The sequence below is a fragment of the Podarcis tiliguerta genome, assembly GCF_965153285.1.
Source record: "Podarcis tiliguerta genome assembly, chromosome: 2".
In the NCBI taxonomy this organism is placed as follows: Eukaryota; Metazoa; Chordata; class Lepidosauria; order Squamata; family Lacertidae; genus Podarcis; species Podarcis tiliguerta.
Window position 1 is genome coordinate 80,897,458 of NC_139535.1, and position 20,788 is coordinate 80,918,245.

At 43.1% G+C, this 20,788-nt stretch overlaps 1 protein-coding gene across 1 annotated transcript; it reads left to right on the forward strand.

Annotated features, from left to right (window-relative positions):
• Positions 1-808: 808 nt before the first annotated feature.
• On the forward strand, positions 809-15,949 carry LOC310673129 (uncharacterized protein). The gene is made up of 6 exons (XM_083431054.1): positions 809-963; positions 7,783-7,893; positions 8,996-9,130; positions 10,397-10,530; positions 12,537-12,622; positions 14,843-15,949. The coding sequence occupies exons 1-6, from the start codon at positions 945-947 to the stop codon at positions 14,961-14,963; spliced, it is 606 nt and encodes a 201-aa protein (XP_083287180.1). The 5' UTR covers positions 809-944; the 3' UTR covers positions 14,964-15,949.
• Positions 15,950-20,788: the final 4,839 nt, after the last annotated feature.

Here is a 20,788-nt window from a genome sequence, read left to right on the forward strand (position 1 = left end):
GAAGACACCACTGTCTCTGTTGTGCCTCATTTCCAAAACGAAACATGGACCTGGTGCCTGGAACTCTTGGAATCTCACGCTGCTTGGAGATTTTGGTGGTGAGCAACGGTATATTAAATAAATAATGTTTAATTCTCTCACTCTATTACTACTACTCCTTTTATTTTAATAACTTGCATTCCAGTCCATCAAAGATCGACCCAAGATGGCTCATAAAATGTAACAACAACTAAAACATTAAAACCACAGAATATAACATTTGGTGTCTTTGAGTTTGCATCCTGGTGTCTCTTGTTCCAACAGGGCCAGGACTTTGTAATAAGGTTTGTCACAGAGTTCCATGTTACTGTGAGCGGAAGCAGAATTGCCTGTACAAGGTCAGGGAGGCTATTTTGTCTTAATTGCTTGGAAACTTGTAAGTGGTATATAAATTGATGACTGGTGATAATTCATGTCCCATAGCCTTTTTCTTCCTTTCCTCTTCTTTGCCCCTTAGTGACTCAGCTTGCTTCGAAACTGATCTGCTTTGTGCTGTGACTAGCCCAAGATGGCTCACCATTATTGTATTTCATTTATTAATAATCACATTCTAAACCACTGCCTCAAGGCGATTTACATATAAGGTAATGAAAAACAAGTTAAAAGCAGCTAAGGCTGCTCGCCCTCCCCTCCCAGCAATACACACTAAGCAGGGTTAAGGAACTGAGGGGGCTGGTAGAAGAGTCATGATGTGTAGACCTTTTATGGCTTGTGGTCTCTGAGCTAAAGGAAGCTTCTGAGAATTTTGCAAGACATAAACATTTAGGTCCACTTGTTGTACAAGTCAGTGACGCCTGCCTTTGGGGAAGTAGCCACATCTCACTTTTGAGGGAACAGCAAACAGTGCTAAGTGCCCAAACAGTTCTGGAGCGCTGGAGCTGTACTACACCACGAGAAAAGAACAAATGGCATGTCGGAGGCCAGGTAGGAACTGGACAGCAAAAAAAGAACCTTGAAGGGTTTGTGTGTGTGCACGTAGGCCTGTCTTCTCTACCTTGACCAGCGTTTGCTTTGATGGATTGGTCTACTTACTCTACTGAAAGAAGTGATGTTTGAAAAGGGAGACCAATACCAATTTAGAGGGTAATTATTAGGCCAACTATGTGGGCAGAACAGAGGCTTCATCAGGTTCAGCAAAAGCACAGTGTGAATGGGATGGAGCAGTGTGTGCTTGCTCTGCGAAATCAAGTAAAGAAGCAGCCTGACTATCCGTGAGGATACTGGTCTCACCAGCATTCCTGGTTGACCTGCTCCCAACATTATGTGTTTCTGGTAGAGAAGCAGTGACTCATCCTGGTTTATTGATTTAATATTTGCCCCCAGTGTTTCTTGACTTCTAGCCCACTGTCTTTACTAAACAAAGAGCCCTTGTGATATAGCAGTTAAAGTGTTGAACTAGGACCTGGAAGACTAGGGTTCAAATCCCAAATCAGCCAGAAAGTTTACTGAGTGCCCTTGGGCCAGTCACCATTTCTTAGCCTGACCTACTGCATAGGATGTTTGTGAGAATAAAGTGGGGGTGGGGAGAAGTGTGTCTGCCTCCTTAAGCTCCTTGGAGGGAAGGTAGGATATAAATGTGATGATGATACAAAGGACCACACTGCTTTTGAACACACCTCTGCAACCTGGCATGCATTCTCTTCCATGACCCACCCACCCACTCCTGGCTGCCTCTTTGAGATTATGATTTGGGCATTCTCTCTTGAGTTTCATTCTACTCTCTTTATCTCTGACTCTGGATGGAAAGGGAGGCTTTGGGTTAAACCTCTTCCGGATAATGTCTGTATGTCTGTCTCTCCCCGCCTCCCCCCCACCCACCGCAATCTACCAAGTGTGACTGTGAAATAACACAGGATATCTAGAAACTGCCCTGTACATTGCATGTAGAGTGGGAATATGAATGTTATACATAAAAAATAAAGTTTACCTCCACATACTATGAAATGGGTATCTGCAGTTAGTTTATTTAGATGTTTCTTTATCTTTCACTGTATGGTCTCAGGGTGGTGTACAGTGTATTAAAACTCACCAATACATATTTCTAAAACATATTTAGTCTAAAGCAATAACCAGTATCAAAGGTTACCTATAGCTCTACCTGGATTTCATTTATATTATGGGTTGTATCCAGCTTCTCATTCCACATGAGGACTTCAGTTTCACTCTCTTCCCCTTGCTTGGCCCCCAGTTCCCACACTCAGCCTTGGAAAACAAATTTGGGCAGTGCAGGAGGCACGTGAGAAGAGAAGAAGGAGGAGAAGTGCCATTCTACTTATGGAAGTTGTTCTGCATGCACAGTGATTTAGCTGGCTGCAACTGTAGCATTCTTTGATAAGGCATGCCAGACAGGAAGAGATGTAATAAGGAAGCGCTAGCACTGCTGTGAGAGCAGCTTAAAAATGGAATTTATATATATTTAAGGTAGATGTGTGCTTGTATCAAACCTGTCCATTTTACCCAGCCTTCCAAAACAAAAACCATAGTAACACATAAGGCAGTGGCCAACTAGATTACATGATTAGTTTGTTACCCTAGAATCAATGGGATGTATGGAACACCATCTCCCCAGTTCGTTCCCTGCCCTCCCTTGCAACATATGCTTAATGAGATCATGGTGATATGGGCAGGAAAGCCATGTGATGTATACTGCGTCTGGCTGGGACTCAACTTTGCAAAGGTTCTACTCATAGAAGGCAAGAGATAGAAAGCAGTTCCTATAAAGAGGCAACAGAATGGCCAAATAATAAAAAGAAATTTTGGCTCAGCTTACAACCAGAGGCATACATTTCCTGTTCACCTTTTCTTTCTCCTTTCTATAAGCTATGCATACTTGCCAGATGTATTCTCAGGGAGCTTAGGAATTTTATAGGCAGACTCTGTAGTTTTTAACTGATGTGTTTCTTTCCTGCTCATATGCTGGTATTACAATATGTATTTTATTTGTTTTACTATCAGGTGTTTTTTGTCACTATCCCCCACCCTGAGATCATGTGAAGAAGGGTTTCCTCTTGTGGATTCTAACCTCACATACATAGGATCACAGGTTTGGAAGGGATCCATGAGTATCGTTCAGACTGACTCACCTCAAACCTATAACAATATAAAATAATGCCCTATTTGCTTTGATGGTTATAACTACACTGGTACCTCGGGTTACAGACTCCACTAACCCAGAAATAGTACTTGGGTTAAGAACTTTGCTTCAGGATGAGAACAGAAATTGTGTGGCGGTGGCGCAGCAGCAGCAGGAGGCCCCATTAGCTAAAGTGGTGCTTCAGGTTAAGAACAGTTTCAGGTTAAGAACAGACCTCCAGAACGAATTAAGTTCTTAACCCGAGGTACCACTGTACAAGAAGCCTGTGTTTAGTGTTTTGGCTGGTGAACTCAAAGGCACACTAGCTAATTGTCAGTCTGCAGGAAGAACCTTGCTCTCTTCCGTGTATTTCTCTCCTCCAATGCACCCTTTTTCTGTCACACATCTTTTCCCTTGTCCATCCCTTTCCATAGCATTTTCTGTTTCACTCCTGCACACATGCTGTGGGTGGGACAGTGGGTGGCTTACAGCTTGCAATGGATGAATCTGTCAATTTCTGTTTCTCAGTTTCTAATTTCTTGAATCTTAAATTCACTTCTCTGCTCTTCTGCATCAGTTTAAGGTTGTTTGTTTTTTTAAACAAAAAATTAACATCATGAACATTCATTTTTATCATAATTCGTTTTGGAGAAAGATTGTAAATTTGATGCTTCTTAAAAGTGGGAGAAGTTACGGTTACATTCATTTGCATTCTAGTGTGAATTTCTCCTAATGGACACATTCATGCATGCAATTTTGCCAAATATACACATGCAAACAGCACTCCTTGAGAACATAACACAGGAAGAGCCCTTGGCCAAAGGCCCATCTAGTCAAGCATCATCTTCCCCACTGTGGCCAACCAAATAATAATAATAATAATAATAATAATAATAATAATAATAATAATAAATGCCTTCCATCCAGAGACATAGTTGGGGGGGGGGGGCTAGCCAGATTGTTTTGCCCCAGGTGAAGCCTCCAGAGGGGTGCCATTAAGGCTCCTAGCCTGTGTGTGTGTGTACGCATATGTGTGTTTGGTGCGTGTGCCAAACTGGGTCTTTGACCCTGGTGAAATAAAGCCTGGGTTCGCCCCTGTGCCCATCTGCCTGGATTGCCCAGCCACTCTAGGCAACTCCCAACAGAAAACATTAAAACCACAATACGACATCACACACTTAAACCTTTGGCCCCCAGCCGTGGTGGAGCTTCAAGCTCGGGGGGGGGGCGACAGCAGGCAGGGGCGCGGCTGGCGCGCATCCCAGGGGGCGTGGTGCACCACCCGCAGGGGTGTGGCATGTGCCCTGGGGCCGTGGTGCACCGCCTGCAGGGGCATGGCACCCAGTGCTGGATGAGGGGGCAGCCGCGATGGCACCCCAGCCGGATCGTACCACTAGGATCTTGCGCTCCCCCCCGCACCCCTGTTCCTTCACCAGTGGCCCCCAGACTAAGGAAGGTTCCCTAACCCCGATATAGAGGGTGCCCTCCTGAACACCCTCATACATCTGCGAAGCCCAGAAGCAGAACATGAGTGCAGAAGCACCCTCCCACTGTGCTCCTGAGCAGCTGGTATTCAGAGGCATGCTGCCTGTGGTACTGGAGTTAATATACAGCCACCATAACTAGTAACCATTAATAACCTTATCTTTCATTAATTTCTCTAATCCTCCTTTAAAGCAAACCAAGCCCTTCATATATCTTATGGTATTGAATTCAAGGGGAATAATTCAATGTTGCACAAAGCCAATAGTTTCAACATTTGGGCTTTCCAGGAGGAATGATCTTCATTCTTCTCCTCGCACACACTGTTCGGGGGGGTGTTTCTCCTGGCACCCCTCAGTGACCCAATTTTGAGGCATGTGGATGGAAGCAGGACGGGGAAAGCACCATTTAACAAGTAGAAGTTCTTGCATTGCTTCCACGGATGGAATCCTGTTCCATGGTTTTAACTACCTTATTTTTTGCTCTATAAGACTCACATTTTCCCTCCTAAAAAGTAAGGGGAAATGTGTGTGCGTCTTATGGAGCGAATGCAGGCTGCGCAGCTATCCCAGAAGCCAGAACAGCAAGAGGGATTGCTGCTTTCGCTGCGCAGCAATCCCTCTTGCTGTTCTGGCTTCTGGGACTCAGAATATTTTTTTTCTTGTTTTCCTCCTCCAAAAACTAGGTGCGTCTTATGGTCTGGTGAGTCTTATAGAGCGAAAAATACAGTATATGCTGTGTGAAGAAGTACTTCCTTTTATATCTTCCAATGTTTAGCTTCATTGGATAGCCCCAGGCTCTAGCATTAAAAAATACTAAGATACTCTCTTCACTTTCTTCACACCATGAAGCACATGTCTTTATACACGTCTATCACTTTCCACATCTTCTAAACTGAAAAACCCAAAATGATGTAACTTTTCTTCATAGGGAAGTTGTTCCACCCTCTCCATTGGTTGGGCTTTTCTGAAACCTTTTCAGTCCCCAATATCCTTTTTGATGTGTTGTGACCAGAACTGTACTGTATATCGTATTCCTAGTGCAGTCACATCATAGATTTGTATAAGGGCTTTATGATGTTGACAGTTAATCCGTTTCCTAATGAGCCCAACACAGAATTTACTATTTTCATAACTGCTGCATGTTGGGGTTCAACATTTTCATTTAACCATCCACCAAGGCCTCGAAATTCCTGGTCAGTCACCCCCACTTCAGACTAGATTAGTATATAAGTGAAGTTATAATTTTTTGCTCCAATGTGCAAAAGTTAGTTGTTTTTGCTTTAAGAAATAAAAACAAGATAATTACTAATTCCCATTGAAGTGTTCTGTGTCAACTTTGCACACCTGTATCAGTGAGCAACCTAGCACAGAGATGTGGATTTAACGTTGTTGGTTAGCCATGTAGTAAACAGTTGCATTATATGAGAATATGAGGGCTGGGGAAAGAAGCGGAATATTTTTTTTTAAACTTATTACCTACTCTACCCCAGCTCATAGAACATTCTCCAAAGGATCAAACAAGCGGGATAGTGCCTGTTCTCCTAGTAATCATTCTCATACCTATTAGAATACCTCAAGCAAAGCAATCCAATGGTGGCCACACATGGAGGAAGCAGTGCATCTGTCACTGGAACCATGCTACATTTTTGTGGTGATGCATACAATCATAGGATGTGGTGGTTTTTTGGAGGGGGGTTAACCTGTGTTTGTGTTGAAACATCACTGAAAAGTTGAGTGGTCCCATTGGCTCTTACAAAATTTGCTCCATACAGCTGGGGCTACAAAGCTATCTGAATGGGGCCTTTTACCAGATTTGGATCTGGCCTCTGTGATACTGATCTCATAGACACTAAGGGGATCCATTTCCCATGTGCTTCATTTATTTTAGGCATTTGTACCCTGCTCTTGAGAAGCTTTCTAGAGAGGCTTACATAAAATCAAAACAAAACACTCTCTGCTTGTAGGCTTGCGGTCTTAAAAACACAGACACACAAGGGAAAAGCGACAAGGAGAGAAGAGAAAAAGCAAAACTCAGGCACCAATTTCTAGGCAGTTGTTCCTATATTGACTATTATTTTGTTCCATGTGGCTTTGTACATGGCCTTACCCATATGGAGAAGAAATACTTGCTAGGTGGTACACAGCCACTTCTGCAGTTGTGGCAGTAGTTTTTCCAGCCACTCACAGCTACAACTCTCACTATCCTGGTTTGCTACCTGGACCTAACCCATGGTTTGGCTTAGCATGATGTCTAAACTTGGATTCCTAGATTCCCTCACTTCAGTCAAGCTACAGGCTGTAGTCAAGGTTTGTTCTCTGCTTATCACTCATAGGTTTGTCTCAGTGGCAGATTTAGGTTTGATGAGGCCCTAAGTTACTGAAGGTAATGGGGCCCTTTATATGTCCAGCTTGTCAACCACAAATTGTCACTGTTTTTTGTGTTGAATATATGCTATATGGTAATTTATGGACCTAATAGGTCCATACACAACACAAACACTGTTGCTGTATGTAGGTTTTATTTTATTTGTTTTTTTCATCTTATATTTTGGAAACGTACATCCAGTTTTTTCCTTTAATTTTTTTTGGGGCCCCCAAGAGAGTGGAGCCCTAAGCTATATCTTGTTTAGCTTATACATAAATCCGGCACTGGTTTATCTGGGGGAGACAAGCAACATGCCCAAGTTTGCATGTAACACCAAACCAAACCATGGGTAAGCTCTGAGTAATGGAGCAGCTGCTGGACTGGAGGAGGAGTGAAATAGCTGCAGTTTTTGCTGTGAATACCAGCATGCTGTCTTGATCACGTACAGCCATAGGAACTGGGTCACTGTGTACTTTCTAAGCCACATTACATATTTTTCTACATGGCCATTTTGCATAAACCAGTGGTGTCCAAACGTTTTTCAAAGAGGGCCAGATTTGATAAAGTGAAGGGCCGTGGCTGCCAACCAAAGAGCCAACCAAAGTTGTTGACCTTTTTTTAGTTGTTGAGCTTCTTTTAGGGTTGGAGTTGTTGAGTTTCTTTTAGGACTGGAGGTTTTTTTAGGATTTTACCCCGGGAAATAAACTGCCACAGGGACCAGACTTTGGACATGCCTGGCATAAACAGAATACAGTAAATGATGATTTTCAAAGGGTGTGTGGATTTTAATACCACCCCTTAGCTACTGTTTCTTTCTCTAGATTCCATAGAAAGCTTGACCCCATCTGAAAGGGATTATGAGAATGTTGTACCTCCCCATTTGCTGAGATGGCAACAACCAACCACACAGCAAACACAGAAAGCAGATATAGGTAAGTGATTCTTAACAGCACAATAATGTCCATGGCCTCAATCTGGTTTGGGGATTGGGAAGAAGCCAATGCATGTGCTGTGGAAATGCCTGTGAGGTCTCACCCTATCACCCCATCCAAAGGGCCCACCAGAACCTGTTTAAATAATTGCTCACCTAGATCATTTCCAGGTAAATAAATAAACTATCCTATTGGGGGAGTTAAAGCTATATATTGGGGGAGTTAAAGCTATTCGTATAGTTAAAGCCATGGTTTTCCCAGTACTGATGTATGGAAGTGAGAGCTGGACCATCAAGAAGGCTGATCGCCGAAGAATTGACACTTTTGAATTATGGTGCTGGAGGAGACTCTTGAGAGTCCCATGGACTGCAAGAAGATCAAACGTATCCATTCTTCAGGAAATCAGCCCTGAGTGCTCACTGGAAGGACAGATCGTGAAGCTGAGGCTCCAATACTTTGGCCACCTCATGAGAAGAGAAGACTCCCTGGAAAAGACCCTGATGTTGGGAAAGATTGAGGGCACAAGGAGAAGGGGACGATGGAGGACGAGATGGTTGGACAGTGTTCTCGAAGCTACAAACATGAGTCTGAGCAAACTGCGGGAGGCAGTGGAAGACAGGAGTGCCTGGCATGCTCTGGTCCATGGGGTCACAAAGAGTCAGACACGACTAAACGACTAAACAACAAATTAGGGGAGTAGGTTGACGCAGATCATGAGCTGAGTGACCACACCATGTTGACATCTTTCCAAGGCCTTCATTATTTTTAACCAATAGGATGTTTCGTTAAATGACTCACTGATGCTGATAGGTCAGCTTCGTGCAGAAAGGTCGAATGGATGTGTCCTTGAGCGATACACCTCCCTTAAACTAAGGCTGTGTGCACACTGTACCTTTATAGCACATTCAAAACATCATTTTCATATAAGCAGCATTTTTTTTTCTAGACAGAATGGTGCCGGAACGTACCTCCGCACTTAAGCATGTCATCTCATATACACATGCCTTTTACATATGTACAGGTCACAACTGGCCCCTTACTCTGTGATACCAGCTATTTCTCTGTGTGTGCTATAATATTCGCTCTTATTGGTTATCTGCAGGTGTGCCCACACCCACCAGATTTACTGATCATACGGACTGCTGTTGCCGGAGAGCTTCTATCGTCACCCTCTACATCTTGGTGTTTGTTTCCCTGTTAATAGCGTCAGCTGCCTTTGTGCTGGCCTTTCTGAAATGTAAGTTCAACAGAGGACCCGGAAGGGCACATCATCCTATGCCGCTGGTCGTTTTAGTCCAAACATTCTCAAACTTTATACTGTGAGAGGAACTGTTAATGTGCCACAGGAAACAGACTAAAAAAAATAGGATTCCTGCTAGCCTAAAGTACCCACTCCCAGAGGAGGAAGCCCACTGTGTTTCCTCATTATGTACAGTTCTTGCCTTCTTCCATTCAACCCCACCAGAATGGGGCGAGTCATGTTACCACACCTTTCTGCATTGTCTGATCAGTCACTGCTAATGCCGCAGGCCCAGAGCCACTCAGATGGAAATGCAGCAGTCGGGCTTCTTGCGTGGGTAAAGGAAGTTCTCACTCTTAGCATGCTCATGTATGAACCCTTCTTGGATGTAAGAATGAAAGGTACCTTCAGCTTCTCTCCAGAAAAAAGTGTGCTTATCAGAAGTTCATGAGGCATTGTACTAATTGATGTTAGGGCAAAAGGTGTGTTGTGAGGAGGAGTGGAGAAAATGTGGCACCCTCTTGGTTCGGCACCCAGTGTGGACAAACCGGTTGAGTACCCTTAAATCCGCCTCTGTCTGTGGCCTTCCTGATGCTGTTGGCCTCCAACCTTTGTCAGCCCCAGCCAGCATGGCAAGTGGTTAGGGTGATGGAAGTTGTACTCTACTAGCATCTAGAGGGCCACAGGTTCACCATCTCTGATACACAGAATCAAAGCCTTTTGCTGTGGGCAGCTGATGTGGTCACTTCCTGATGTGATTTTCATGGGACTATTGTGTATGTGAGAAGTTGTCAAGCACCAGTTGGTTAAATATTCAAATACAGATTTGGCTCTTTTAGAGGATAGCTAGCTGCCTTGGGTTTCTGAGGATAGTTCAGCTATGTTGCTGTAGCACCAGCATGTACACTGGAAGAACAGTAGCCAAGTTGTTAGAGGGAAGATGGTGTTAGGAGCTCTACAGCCCAAAGGAATAGAGGAAAGACAGGGCTGAATTATAGGTTAAATCCACAGCCTGTTGGGACGATCCATGGGCAATGGATCAAAACCTTATGTACTCTCTGCTGGGCTGGGTAGAATACATTTGTAATATATAAATGTGCAAATATCCACAGCATTAAGCACTGAACAGTATAGAATGGGGAGCCCAGTTTTGGATGGATGTGTATGACTAGCAAGCTATGCTAAGATCTGGAGCTTTCATGATTAGTACATAGAATCGTTTCAGTACCATGGTTTCTTATCCCAGGGCTCTGTGTGTTTCAGTTATTCCTCAGTGTCCAGGGGACTTTCAGAAGTATCAAACAACGTGCCTTTACATCTCCACTCATAAACATACCTGGGCAGAGGCACGGAGGGACTGCAGTAGGCGAAGTGCACCCCTGGCAACGGCTAAAGCGGTGAGCATTGGTGAATTTCCTGGAACTAACCTTGCATAGAGAGTTAATTAGATTTCAGTGATGCAGGACACACACACACTGTTCTTCCCATTCTTGATCCTCATAGTTTTCTGTGATGGTCGATCTGCTACTCAGTTTTTTTACTTAACTCTATTCCTAGGTACAGTAGTGGCATACAATTGCAGCCTCTTATGTACCATGTGTGACCTTTCCCCTTCCCAGAATTTTACTCAGATTCTCGCTTCACAACTTTCTCCTGCCATTTGTTTCCTGAACACTGCCAAATGTGCTGAAGGCACCTCATTGGCCACTGTGGGTTGTTGAACCCAACAAAGAAGAAATATGTCCCAACCCACCCACCCACAACAATTGAGATCTAAATATCAAAATTATACAAAATAGAATAGTATGAACTAGTTCTATAAAGCAACTTTATATCACAAATAAGAACAAATTCAAGCTGAGTGTTAATCCACACTTCTGCTTGGAGTATGACTTCCCTTGATCTGGACAGTATAGTTCTGTTGATGTAGCCTAGAATAGCATTAGCTGTTTTTTGTTGTTGTTGTTGTTGCTGCTGCTGCTGCTGCTGCTGCTGCTGGCTCATGTTAAGCTGTTGTCTACTAAAACCTCTGGATACTTTTCATATGTACTACAGTGGTACCTCGGGTTACAAATGCTTTGGGTTACAAACACTTCGGGTTACAAACTCTGCTAACCTGGAAGTAGTACTTTGGGTTGAGAACTTTGCCCCAGGATGAGAACAGAAATCACGCACCGGTGGCGCAGCAGCAGCGGGAGGCCCCATTAGCGAAAGCGCGCCTCAGGTTAAGAATGGTTTCGGGTTAAGAACGGACCTCCAGAACGAATAAACTTTATAACCCAAGTTACTACTGTACTGGCAAGCCAGGTGTCCCCCATCTTATATTTGTGCAGCTGATTCTTCCAGTCTAAGTGTAGAACTTTACATTTGAGCCTATTGAATTTAATTATGTTAGTTTGGGCCCATCTTGAATCCTGATTCTGCCTTCTCTGGCATTGGCTCCCCTTCCCAGTTTGGTGTCACCTGCAAATTGGATGAGCATCCCCTTAATTCCTTCATCTAAGTTGTTTATAAAGACGTTGAAGAACCATGGGCCCGGCACAGAACCCCATGGCAACCCACTTGTCCCTTTTCTCCAGGATGACGAGGAACCATTAGTGAGCACTCAGTCAGTCAATCTCATTTAGTTTGTTAAATTAGAGGTGCAGTTGCTATAGTCCAGAGCTATCTCAGAGGTCCTAATTTGGAGGGTAACTTGCAGTTCCTTTTTAGTGCTGCTTATACTCTTCTGGAGTGAGGGGGGGGGGCAAAGAGCAGACTCTGATCTGACCTTTGCTGCTTTCCGAAGACAGTTCAGAAACTTCAGCAAGTGCAGAATTCAGCAGCTAGGTTGCTCACCAGAGCAAGATGGTTTGAGCATATTACTCCGATCCTGGTCTGACTGCACTAGCTACCAGTTAGTTTCCGGGCCCAATTCAAAGTGCTGGTTTTGACCTATAAAGCCTTAAACGACTCAGGACCACAACACCTCAAGGACCGTCTCTTCCCATATGAAACTAACTGGACCCTGAGATAATCTTCTGAGGCCCTTCTTCATGTGCCTCCACCTTGAGAGGTCAGGAGGGTGGCAACATGAGAACGGGCCTTCTCTACAGTGGCTCCCCATCTGTGGAATGCTCTCCCCAGGGACGTTCGCCTGGCACCTTCATTATATACCTTTAGGTGCCAGGCAAAAATGTTTCTTTTTAACCATGCCTTTGGTTGATCTTATTGACATCCTATGCCCTTTTAAAATGTGGCTCTCTTATGGGGGGATGTGTTATTGGGTTGTTGTTTTTATTATGGTTATATATATATTGTGGTTTTTATGTTTATCTTTTCTGTGAACCACCCTGGAACCTCCGGGTATAGGGTGGTATATAAATTCAATAAAATCATCATCATCATCATCATCTCTCCTTAGATCAAGGAGGTTAATCTGAACCTTGGAAATAATTCTGAATACTGGGTTGACAACCCTGAAGGAGAACAGAATAAAGTGACTGGCAGGTAAGTAAGCTTCATTTACTGCTGTTGGCCTCCTCTCCAAATTCCTATCTGCTCACAAGAATTGTATGACCACATGAAGCTGCAAATGTGTGCTGCACTTTTCAAAAGAGAACATTATGAAATCAAGGGTCACATCATGGGCTGTAGGTATCCATTAAGCTCCAGAAGAGAGAGAGAGAGAGAACAAAGACCAGTGTGGGCTAGGTAGAGCAATTATATGAATGCCAATGTATACAACCTTTAGTTTGTGTGATGAATTCACCACAAGTTTATTTTCCCCAGAGATCCTGGGAATGCTGCATCATGTACGACACAAGATTCCATCTCAGGGCCCATCCTGCTTCTTGTCCTGTGCCTAGAAAACATGGCTCTGAGTGATTTTCTGCTGGTCCCATGCTTTCTAGGCATAAATCTAGTGGTTTTGTCTTTGCCCCGCCACTTTCCCCCAGAAAACCTGCTCTTTAGCTCTAATTCAGAGCAAGCAGAAGTATGGATGAGCCTTCAGTATATCTCAGTTTTCTTGAGAAACCCTACTAGTGTGGGTTAAGCCCTGGATATGGCAAGTTGTAATTTTGACTAACCAAAGCACTCAGAAAGCTGGTCCGTCATATCAGAATTCTCCAGAGGAGTCTCTATATGGAGAAATTATCACATTAAAAATACTGAGAACCAAGCCTTTAGGTGGGCACCAAATATTATTCGAGAGATGACAAACCTATCAGTGCTTCGCTAAGTAAATTGTCACACTAGGTACTGTAATTGTTTCCACCTCCTGTTGTTTCTGTAGGAACTTACAGCACAGACCTGTAAAGGTTAAGGGGTTCAGTGTCAATCGAAACCCCCAAACTGATAGGCTGTCACCACTCCTGTTAACAGTCCACCCCCAACTCAGACCCGGGAGATGCCAGACTCCTGCAAGATTCCAGGAAATAAGAACTAAAACGCTACTCTCTGCTGTGTGTAGCCTCCAGCAGAACAAAACACTTACATGTTAGCCCAGTGTGACCAAAGAGATCTAAGGCACCAGTTTAGATCAAGGCAAGTTTCCAAACAACCACATAAAAGTATAGCATATATTGAAGATTTCTAAAATAGCAGAATGAGAACCCTGTTAACCAATTAGAATGAGAGATTTTACAGTTGGTAGGAACTGCTGATCAGTTAGGAAGGGGATTGGCCAACCAAAGGAAGCCAGTTCTCCTTGATATCACATCATTGAGGCTTATCATGTCCACCAAGGGAAATTTTATCATTAGCATTTGCCAACAATCCAGTGAGGTGTGACAAGGTGTGTGAATAGTGCCAACCTCCTTCTGATGTTTCATGTCAGATGGAGAGCAGTGGTGGTCCATCTTCTGTGCGTGTGATGCTTTCGACATGAGTTGTTCTCTCCTAGGCAATGGAGTACAGGGTTTCTAGATGTAGATGTAGATTCTCCTAAAGTGATTGAGAGGGGGAGAGACTGGATTTTTTTGTTACCTGTGCAGTGAATCAGCATATTCGACACCTAATAAATCCTTCATCTGGACCTTCCTTTAAGGTCACTTCCACCCTATTTTCACTGGAATTGACCTCCTTTGTTCACTATTTTTTTATGTGTAAATTTCATTTGTAATGACAGCCCATGTGAGCTCCTCTGCTGTCTTCCCAATTTATTCAGACCTGATAAGGGCCTCTTTTTGTTGTAAAATACAATTGCAGCACCAGTCTGTCTAGTGTGGACTGGCAAAGTACTATGGAGAGTACTTTTGAGTTATTGTACCTTTTTAATTAGTCACATCCTCCTAATTAGTTGATTCCTTTTCAGTCACTATGGCCATGACTTTCATGAATTGTCCTTCATAAGTCATTTCCTGTTCCCCGCAAATTACAGGAGTGGAGGAGTTTATTGTCGTTAATTGGTTGTATTTATGTTAGACACTTCGAGTGTTTCATTTTGGAACTGGAGAGCTCAGATGGAAATGCTCCAATAAAATGAATTACTAATATATAGTGGAACTTTGCCCAATGAAAACAGCGTTATCTAAAGTGTCATGTAGGACCACCGTTTTAATTCTGCTTCCAACTGATTGCAGAAAGGCAATGAATGCCTCACCAGTGCTAAAGGGTCCTGATCCGTTGAAAGCAATCTACGTGTCCTTGTGTGTTCCTTAACTGACACTTGTAGAATTGGGTCATTCTTTCCCAGTAAAAATGAAGCATGTTATTCTTTCTTTATAGAACTCGGAAGACAGAAAATGAAAATTGTACATTTGTCTCCTGGAAAAACAATACGATTGCTCCTTCACAAACTTCTTGCACCCATCCTTTGCATTACATTTGTGAAAAATATCAAGCATAAGAAACAATATATTTCCATGTTGCTTTGTAAGCTTTATATTGTCATTTGTGAAAAATTACGGCATGTAGCTGTAATGTGCTCGTCTATGTATGTGCTCTGTTCATAGTTTCAATGTACGGCGGACTTTGCACTTCTATGGCCGGTTGCACAGGAATATGTCTCACATGGCTGTTATAGTGCTATGGAAGTATATCTCCAGAGCAAAAACAAAACAGCCAATTTTGAGGTGGGCAAACAGCTGAGAATGGTCTTTTTTTAATTTGGTATAACACTAAAGAGCAGGTGTGTCTGCTTGCGGCGACCAGCTCTTGGTCTTCTTGTGTGTGTTTGTGCAGAGACTTTACATCTTGTCTTCCACCACATTACTGTTGGGGGCAGAAATGGATCGTGCTCTGAAAACTGAAAAAAGAAAGAAAAGGAAGTAAACAGGAAATGGGAAGGGCGAGAGAGAGCATTAAATGTGGCTTTAAATAGCACAAGCATGTCACGAGAACAAGGGAACAGCAAACTGAAAAACAGTTCCAAAAGTGGTTTTCAGCCAGAAAAAAAGGATTTTAGAAATGTGCCTCAGTAATAAGAGGGAAATCAGAGAAAATTGCCTCGCTGCTCAACTGGCAATGTGAACTAATATTGAAAATACGAAAGAAGAAAGAGGAAAAAGAGGAAAAATGTTCAGTGCTGGCTTTGATTCAGCCTTTCTAAAGTTCAGGATATGACTGGGTGATTATGCAAACGTGTAAAAATAAGGGAAGGCAAAGAATGAAAATGAATATACAGAAGAAGAAGCTCAAATTATACTTACCTGATTTCAAGGAATTGAGTCTAAAGTAATACACTGTTGTGTATGGAACTTGCTTGAGAAATGCTGAGTTAAAGATAGACAAATCTCACAGTTTTGGTTTCTCCTCATTTCAAATTTTTCCAATCTTAATTCACCCTTATTTCTGCATCAGTTTGTAAATATTTTTAAAGTTCATGAAAAATTATTTGCATTTTCCTGTGCTTTTCTCCTGATGTGTTTTGGATGCAGTTGTGCCCAGAGTATGCATTTTTGCCAGCATATTCCCTAATATGCTATTATCACTAACACATATTTTTAATGTCTGCATTCTTTTACATACTGTTGTTATTGTTGTTGTTAGAGAACTGCATCACAAAAGTGCAAATTTCAAAGGGTAGCTGTGTCTTGTGCTTGTGTACTGGGTCTAGAAGTCTGGACTGGGTAGATTTACTTCACTATGCAAAGTTTGATCTTCGCCCTTCAAACTAGGTCAAATTACAAATGCAAACACTTCTTGACTGGCATAAACTGAGAAGTATTTCAAATGAATAAGATAGTAGCAATAATGAATGGGTTCTGAGTACACGGGTACCTTGGTTCTCGAACCCAATCTGTTCTGGAAGTCCGTTTGCAAACCAAGGCATGGTTTCTGATTGGCTGATTGGCCCTGGAAACAATGCTGACAGCCAAAATGGACGTTCGGCTTCCAAAAAACGTTCGCAAACCGCAACACTTCCAGGTTTGCGGCGTTTGGGAGCCGATATGTTTGGGATCCAAGCCGTTTGAGAACCAAGGTACCACTGTATTTCACAATTCACTGAATATCATCTTTGCAGATGGTGTTTGGAATCAAATTTTGTAGATCTGTGGGTAAACCACACACAAACACACAGCAGTCCCTGTGAGTGAGCACATTTATGTGTCCCGAAAGAGAGAGGGTCAGACAGCTGAGACTTTGTAGATGGAGTTCAGCTGTGGTGATGGAAGCTGCCAAAGTTTCTGTGGGGATCTGCCTGCTGATGGAGTGTCTATTTGCTTCCAAAAGGCTCTGCTTATATAGCACTTCTAGCTGCAGGCAGGTGTTGCAGGCCAACAAAACTGTAGCCGAAACAGGGCCACTGGGGAACAAGCTGGAGGTATCAGCATACTCATGGAAACCCTAAGTTTTCAAAGTAGGGGGGGGGGACCTAAGAAAGTGGAACACCACCACCTTTCATAAAAAAAACCACACCAATGAAGACTGGGCATGCCCACTGGCCATATGAAGAAGGGAATGGAGTATGATCGGAAGGGGCATGGATCTGTGGGTCACCGAACAGGAGCATTTTGCACAGCAGAACTTTTTCTCAAATGTTCAAGGAATGGTAAGTCTTCAATGCTACCTCATCCAGAGGGAATTAAACCCTGTAGGACTGTCCTTGGTGTCTTGCCACTTAGGGAAGTGGTGCCATGCACTCATGACAATTTGTTTGAGGTACTTGGAAAAAACCGTTCAGTGTGGGTGGTAAATGTTTCTAAGGAAATCAGTTCATATTGCATAATTGCCTACCAAGTTTTAAGGAAGTGAGAAGAGAGGTGGTTAAAAGTTACAACAGATACCCTAGTTGGATCCATTGTCCTTCTTTGTTCTCCTTCAGTAGAGTTTCTCCTGTTCTTCCAGCTAGCTAACCATCCCAAATCTGTTTGCCAAAGCCCACAACCTCCCCTCTGCTTGTCTCAGGTGGCATTGCTCTGGACTGCTTAGCTCCCTTAAGAATGGATTATTATCAGTAGTTTCATGAACAGGAACACCACCAGTTGAATTGCTGTCTTAACAAAATGTCCCTTGCCTTCACTTGTTCTAAAATAATAGGACTAAAAGTAGGGGCTGAGTTCAGCAAAGGTGCTTTCTATTTCCAGCCCGTTTTAGTCACTCACACCCTACGCTCAAGCACCATTTGGCATACTGGAGTCCTTGACCTAATTTACCTGTCATCAGAAGGGATAAGCATTGTTCCTGAACCTCATCCACCTTTTGTTGCCTTGGAAACCATGAGAGCTAGCTGTCATATTTGCTAATGGAAGGTCATCTGCCTTCTGAGTTGGACTGGTAGACAGTTTTACTAAAGGCATACTATGAAAGTCCGCCATTTCAAGGTTCTGTATCAGGTAGAAGAAGAGACTTCAGGAGAAGGGCCAAGATTAACACCAACGTTTAGTCTAATCCTAGCCTATATTCAATATTAAATTGGGGTGGGGAGACCCCATTGACCATGAAACATTAGCTGAAGATTCAACTATTCATGCCTACTTCTAATAGACCCATGGCCTTTAAAAAGATGTGATTGAGTCTGGCTCTGGAGCAGTTCTAAGCTTAAATGTTCCTTAATACCAATTTCATTCTATATCTTTTAAGTTTATGAGGCTGCTGTGAGACAGCCTCTATTTAAAGGGCCTATGAAGGGAGAGCAGAAGGGGCCATGACTTTGTCCATCAATGGTTATTACCAGTGCTTTTTTTCCAAGAAAATAGGTGCTATTTTCAAGAAAATAGGTTCTCACCATGAAGTTGTTACAGTAAGTTGCTGCTCGACAACCCTGAACAGATGCTGGTTTGACAACAGCTTCGTTCACCGCAGGCAGAGGAGTGAAAAACTAGGGCAAGCTGTCTCCCTAGCTGATTTTTGGGTCATCCCTGGTTCTGGTGCAGGTCAAATAAATGTGCCCCTGCCAGTGCTAGAGCCAGTGCGGTGTAGTGGTTAAGAGTGGTGGACTCGTAATCTGGTGAACCAGATTCATGTCCCTGCTCCTCCACATGCAGCTGCTGGGTGACCTTGGGCTAGTCACACTTCTCTGAAATCTCTCAGCCTCACTCACCTCACAGAGTGTTTGTTGTGGGGGAGGAAGGGAAGTACGTAAAGGCAAGAAGCAGGCAGGGGAGAGCTGTCCCTCAATGGCACCCAACTGAGAGGTGCCGGAACTGTGTTCCAGCACACTCTGGCTGAAAAAATGCACTGGTTTTTACCTAGGCAGCAGACTGAGCAGGCACGTAGGTAACCTGGGTGAGAGGCATTGTCTTTCTTTCTTTCTTTCTTTCTTTCTTTCTTTCTTTCTTTCTTTCTTCTTTTTAATTGGATTAGTCCAACACAAAAAGGAGAGAAGCAAGATAAAGAAAAACAGTATACAACAAAAGGTGAGTAAGCACAAACCTTTCAGTTGTGTACAGAGATTGTGCAAAGCAATGGGTCAGTACATCTGGCTGTTAACCAGAGGTTTGTTGGGTAGGATTGCTGCATTACAGGGGGCTGGGCAAGATGACCCTCAGGGTGCCTTCCAAATCTACAATTCTATAATTCACAATGTAGGGATTCTTGTCATTTGGAAACATTTAGGCTTGAAAGACAAATACCCGGAAGAACTAGCAGGTGAGCAATAGGTTCTATTGCTATGAGAGAGAGAGAGAGAGAGAGAGAGAGAGAGAGAGAGAGAGTCAGGGAAGACTTCATCTTGGTACTGGGCATTAGCATCACATTCTCCCACACCCTTCTGGAGAGGCAGGCCATTGCCATAACTGCATTGCCAATACACAAGTCCAGCTTAGTGTCAATGGAGAGGTTGCTGGTTATGGTGGAACCCACGTAGACAAAATTGTCTGTTAGTATAATGCCCAATCAAATGACGTCAAGAGTCATTAATGTTTCCATTTACAGGCAAGCAAAAATAATAAAAAATCGACCAAACAGCTGCAAAATTCTCTGCTTTTTTGTCGTCGTCCCTGTCCCCCCCGACTCTTAGATGGTGCCTGAGTTTTTCCAAGACTGCAATGTGCAGAGCTTCCCTAAGCCAATTATTCACTGTGATGTTTGAGGGATCCTTATACCCCTGGGCCACTATGAGCTGAGCAGCCATTAACAGATAGATAATAAAGAGTTTCAGCACGACAGAGAAGTTACTGCCTTTGAATATAGGTAGGAGGCACAAAGCCAGGTCTGCCTGTACCACATTACCAATAGTAGTGCTAGTTTCTGCTATTACATTGGACCAGAAAGTGCGAACTGATGGGCAGGGGCACCAAAGGTGCAAATATGTCCCTATGGCTCCACAATTACACCAACAGAACTTGTTACCTGGTTTCTAAAAGTGATCCCCATCCATGCAGACATGAGAAAACAACTGTGAATTATTTTCATTGAATTTTCTGTAATGGTGGTTGAAACTGAAGACAATTGTTTTGAGGGCCAGATCTTACTCCACCTTAACCATATTAATTTCCTCTCCCAGGTCTTGTCCCCCAATGGAGTTCACACTGGAGAGCCAGTGTGGTGTAGTGGTTAAGAGCGGTAGACTCGTAATCTGGTGAACCGGGTTCACGTCTCCGTTCCTCCACATGCAGCTGCTGGGTGACCTTGGGCTAGTCACACTTCTCTGAAGTCTCTCAGCCCCACTCACCTCACAGAGTGTTTGTTGTGGGGGAGGAAGGGAAAGGAGAATGTTAGCCACTTTGAGACTCCTTCGGGTAGTCAAATCCAAACTCTTCTTCTTCTTCTTCTTCTTCTTCTTCTTCTTCTTCTTCTTCTTCTTCTTCTTCTTCTTCTTCCCACACAATGAAAGATATAAAAATGTTAAGGTTTTGCATGACTTTCAGGGACTGTCCCCTTTAGTTGAGTGGCTGGCAGTGTTAAAATGTGTTCAAAATGCATTTAAAATGGAGATGAAATCTGGATAATATGCACTGTATTTCTGTTTAAACTGCAGTCATTATTTCCAAATTTGCATCTCTACACATCCTCTTTTACATGCAAATTTAGAAATAATGACTATAATTTAAACAGAAATACAATATACCTCCGCCATAGTTAGGAAGTCTACAAAACTGGGCTCTCATTATTATTCTTTTCCAGTTAATGCACTTCCTTGATGATATGAAAGTGGCCTCCGTAGTTATTGCCTGTACAATTCTATTCTTTTTACTGTACTATTCTGCTTTTACATTTCGGTTCCGTTATTCCTCTTTTAATGTGTTTAAAGAAGAAGAAGAAGAAGTGTTGTATAAACTGCCTTGAAAA

Coding starts and splice junctions, on each gene's coding strand:
- LOC310673129 (XM_083431054.1), top strand. Junction 10,531..12,536: donor CCCTGGCAACGGCTAAAGCG/GTGAGCATTGGT, acceptor ATCTCTCCTTAG/ATCAAGGAGGTTAATCTGAA. Junction 12,623..14,842: donor CAGAATAAAGTGACTGGCAG/GTAAGTAAGCTT, acceptor CTTTCTTTATAG/AACTCGGAAGACAGAAAATG.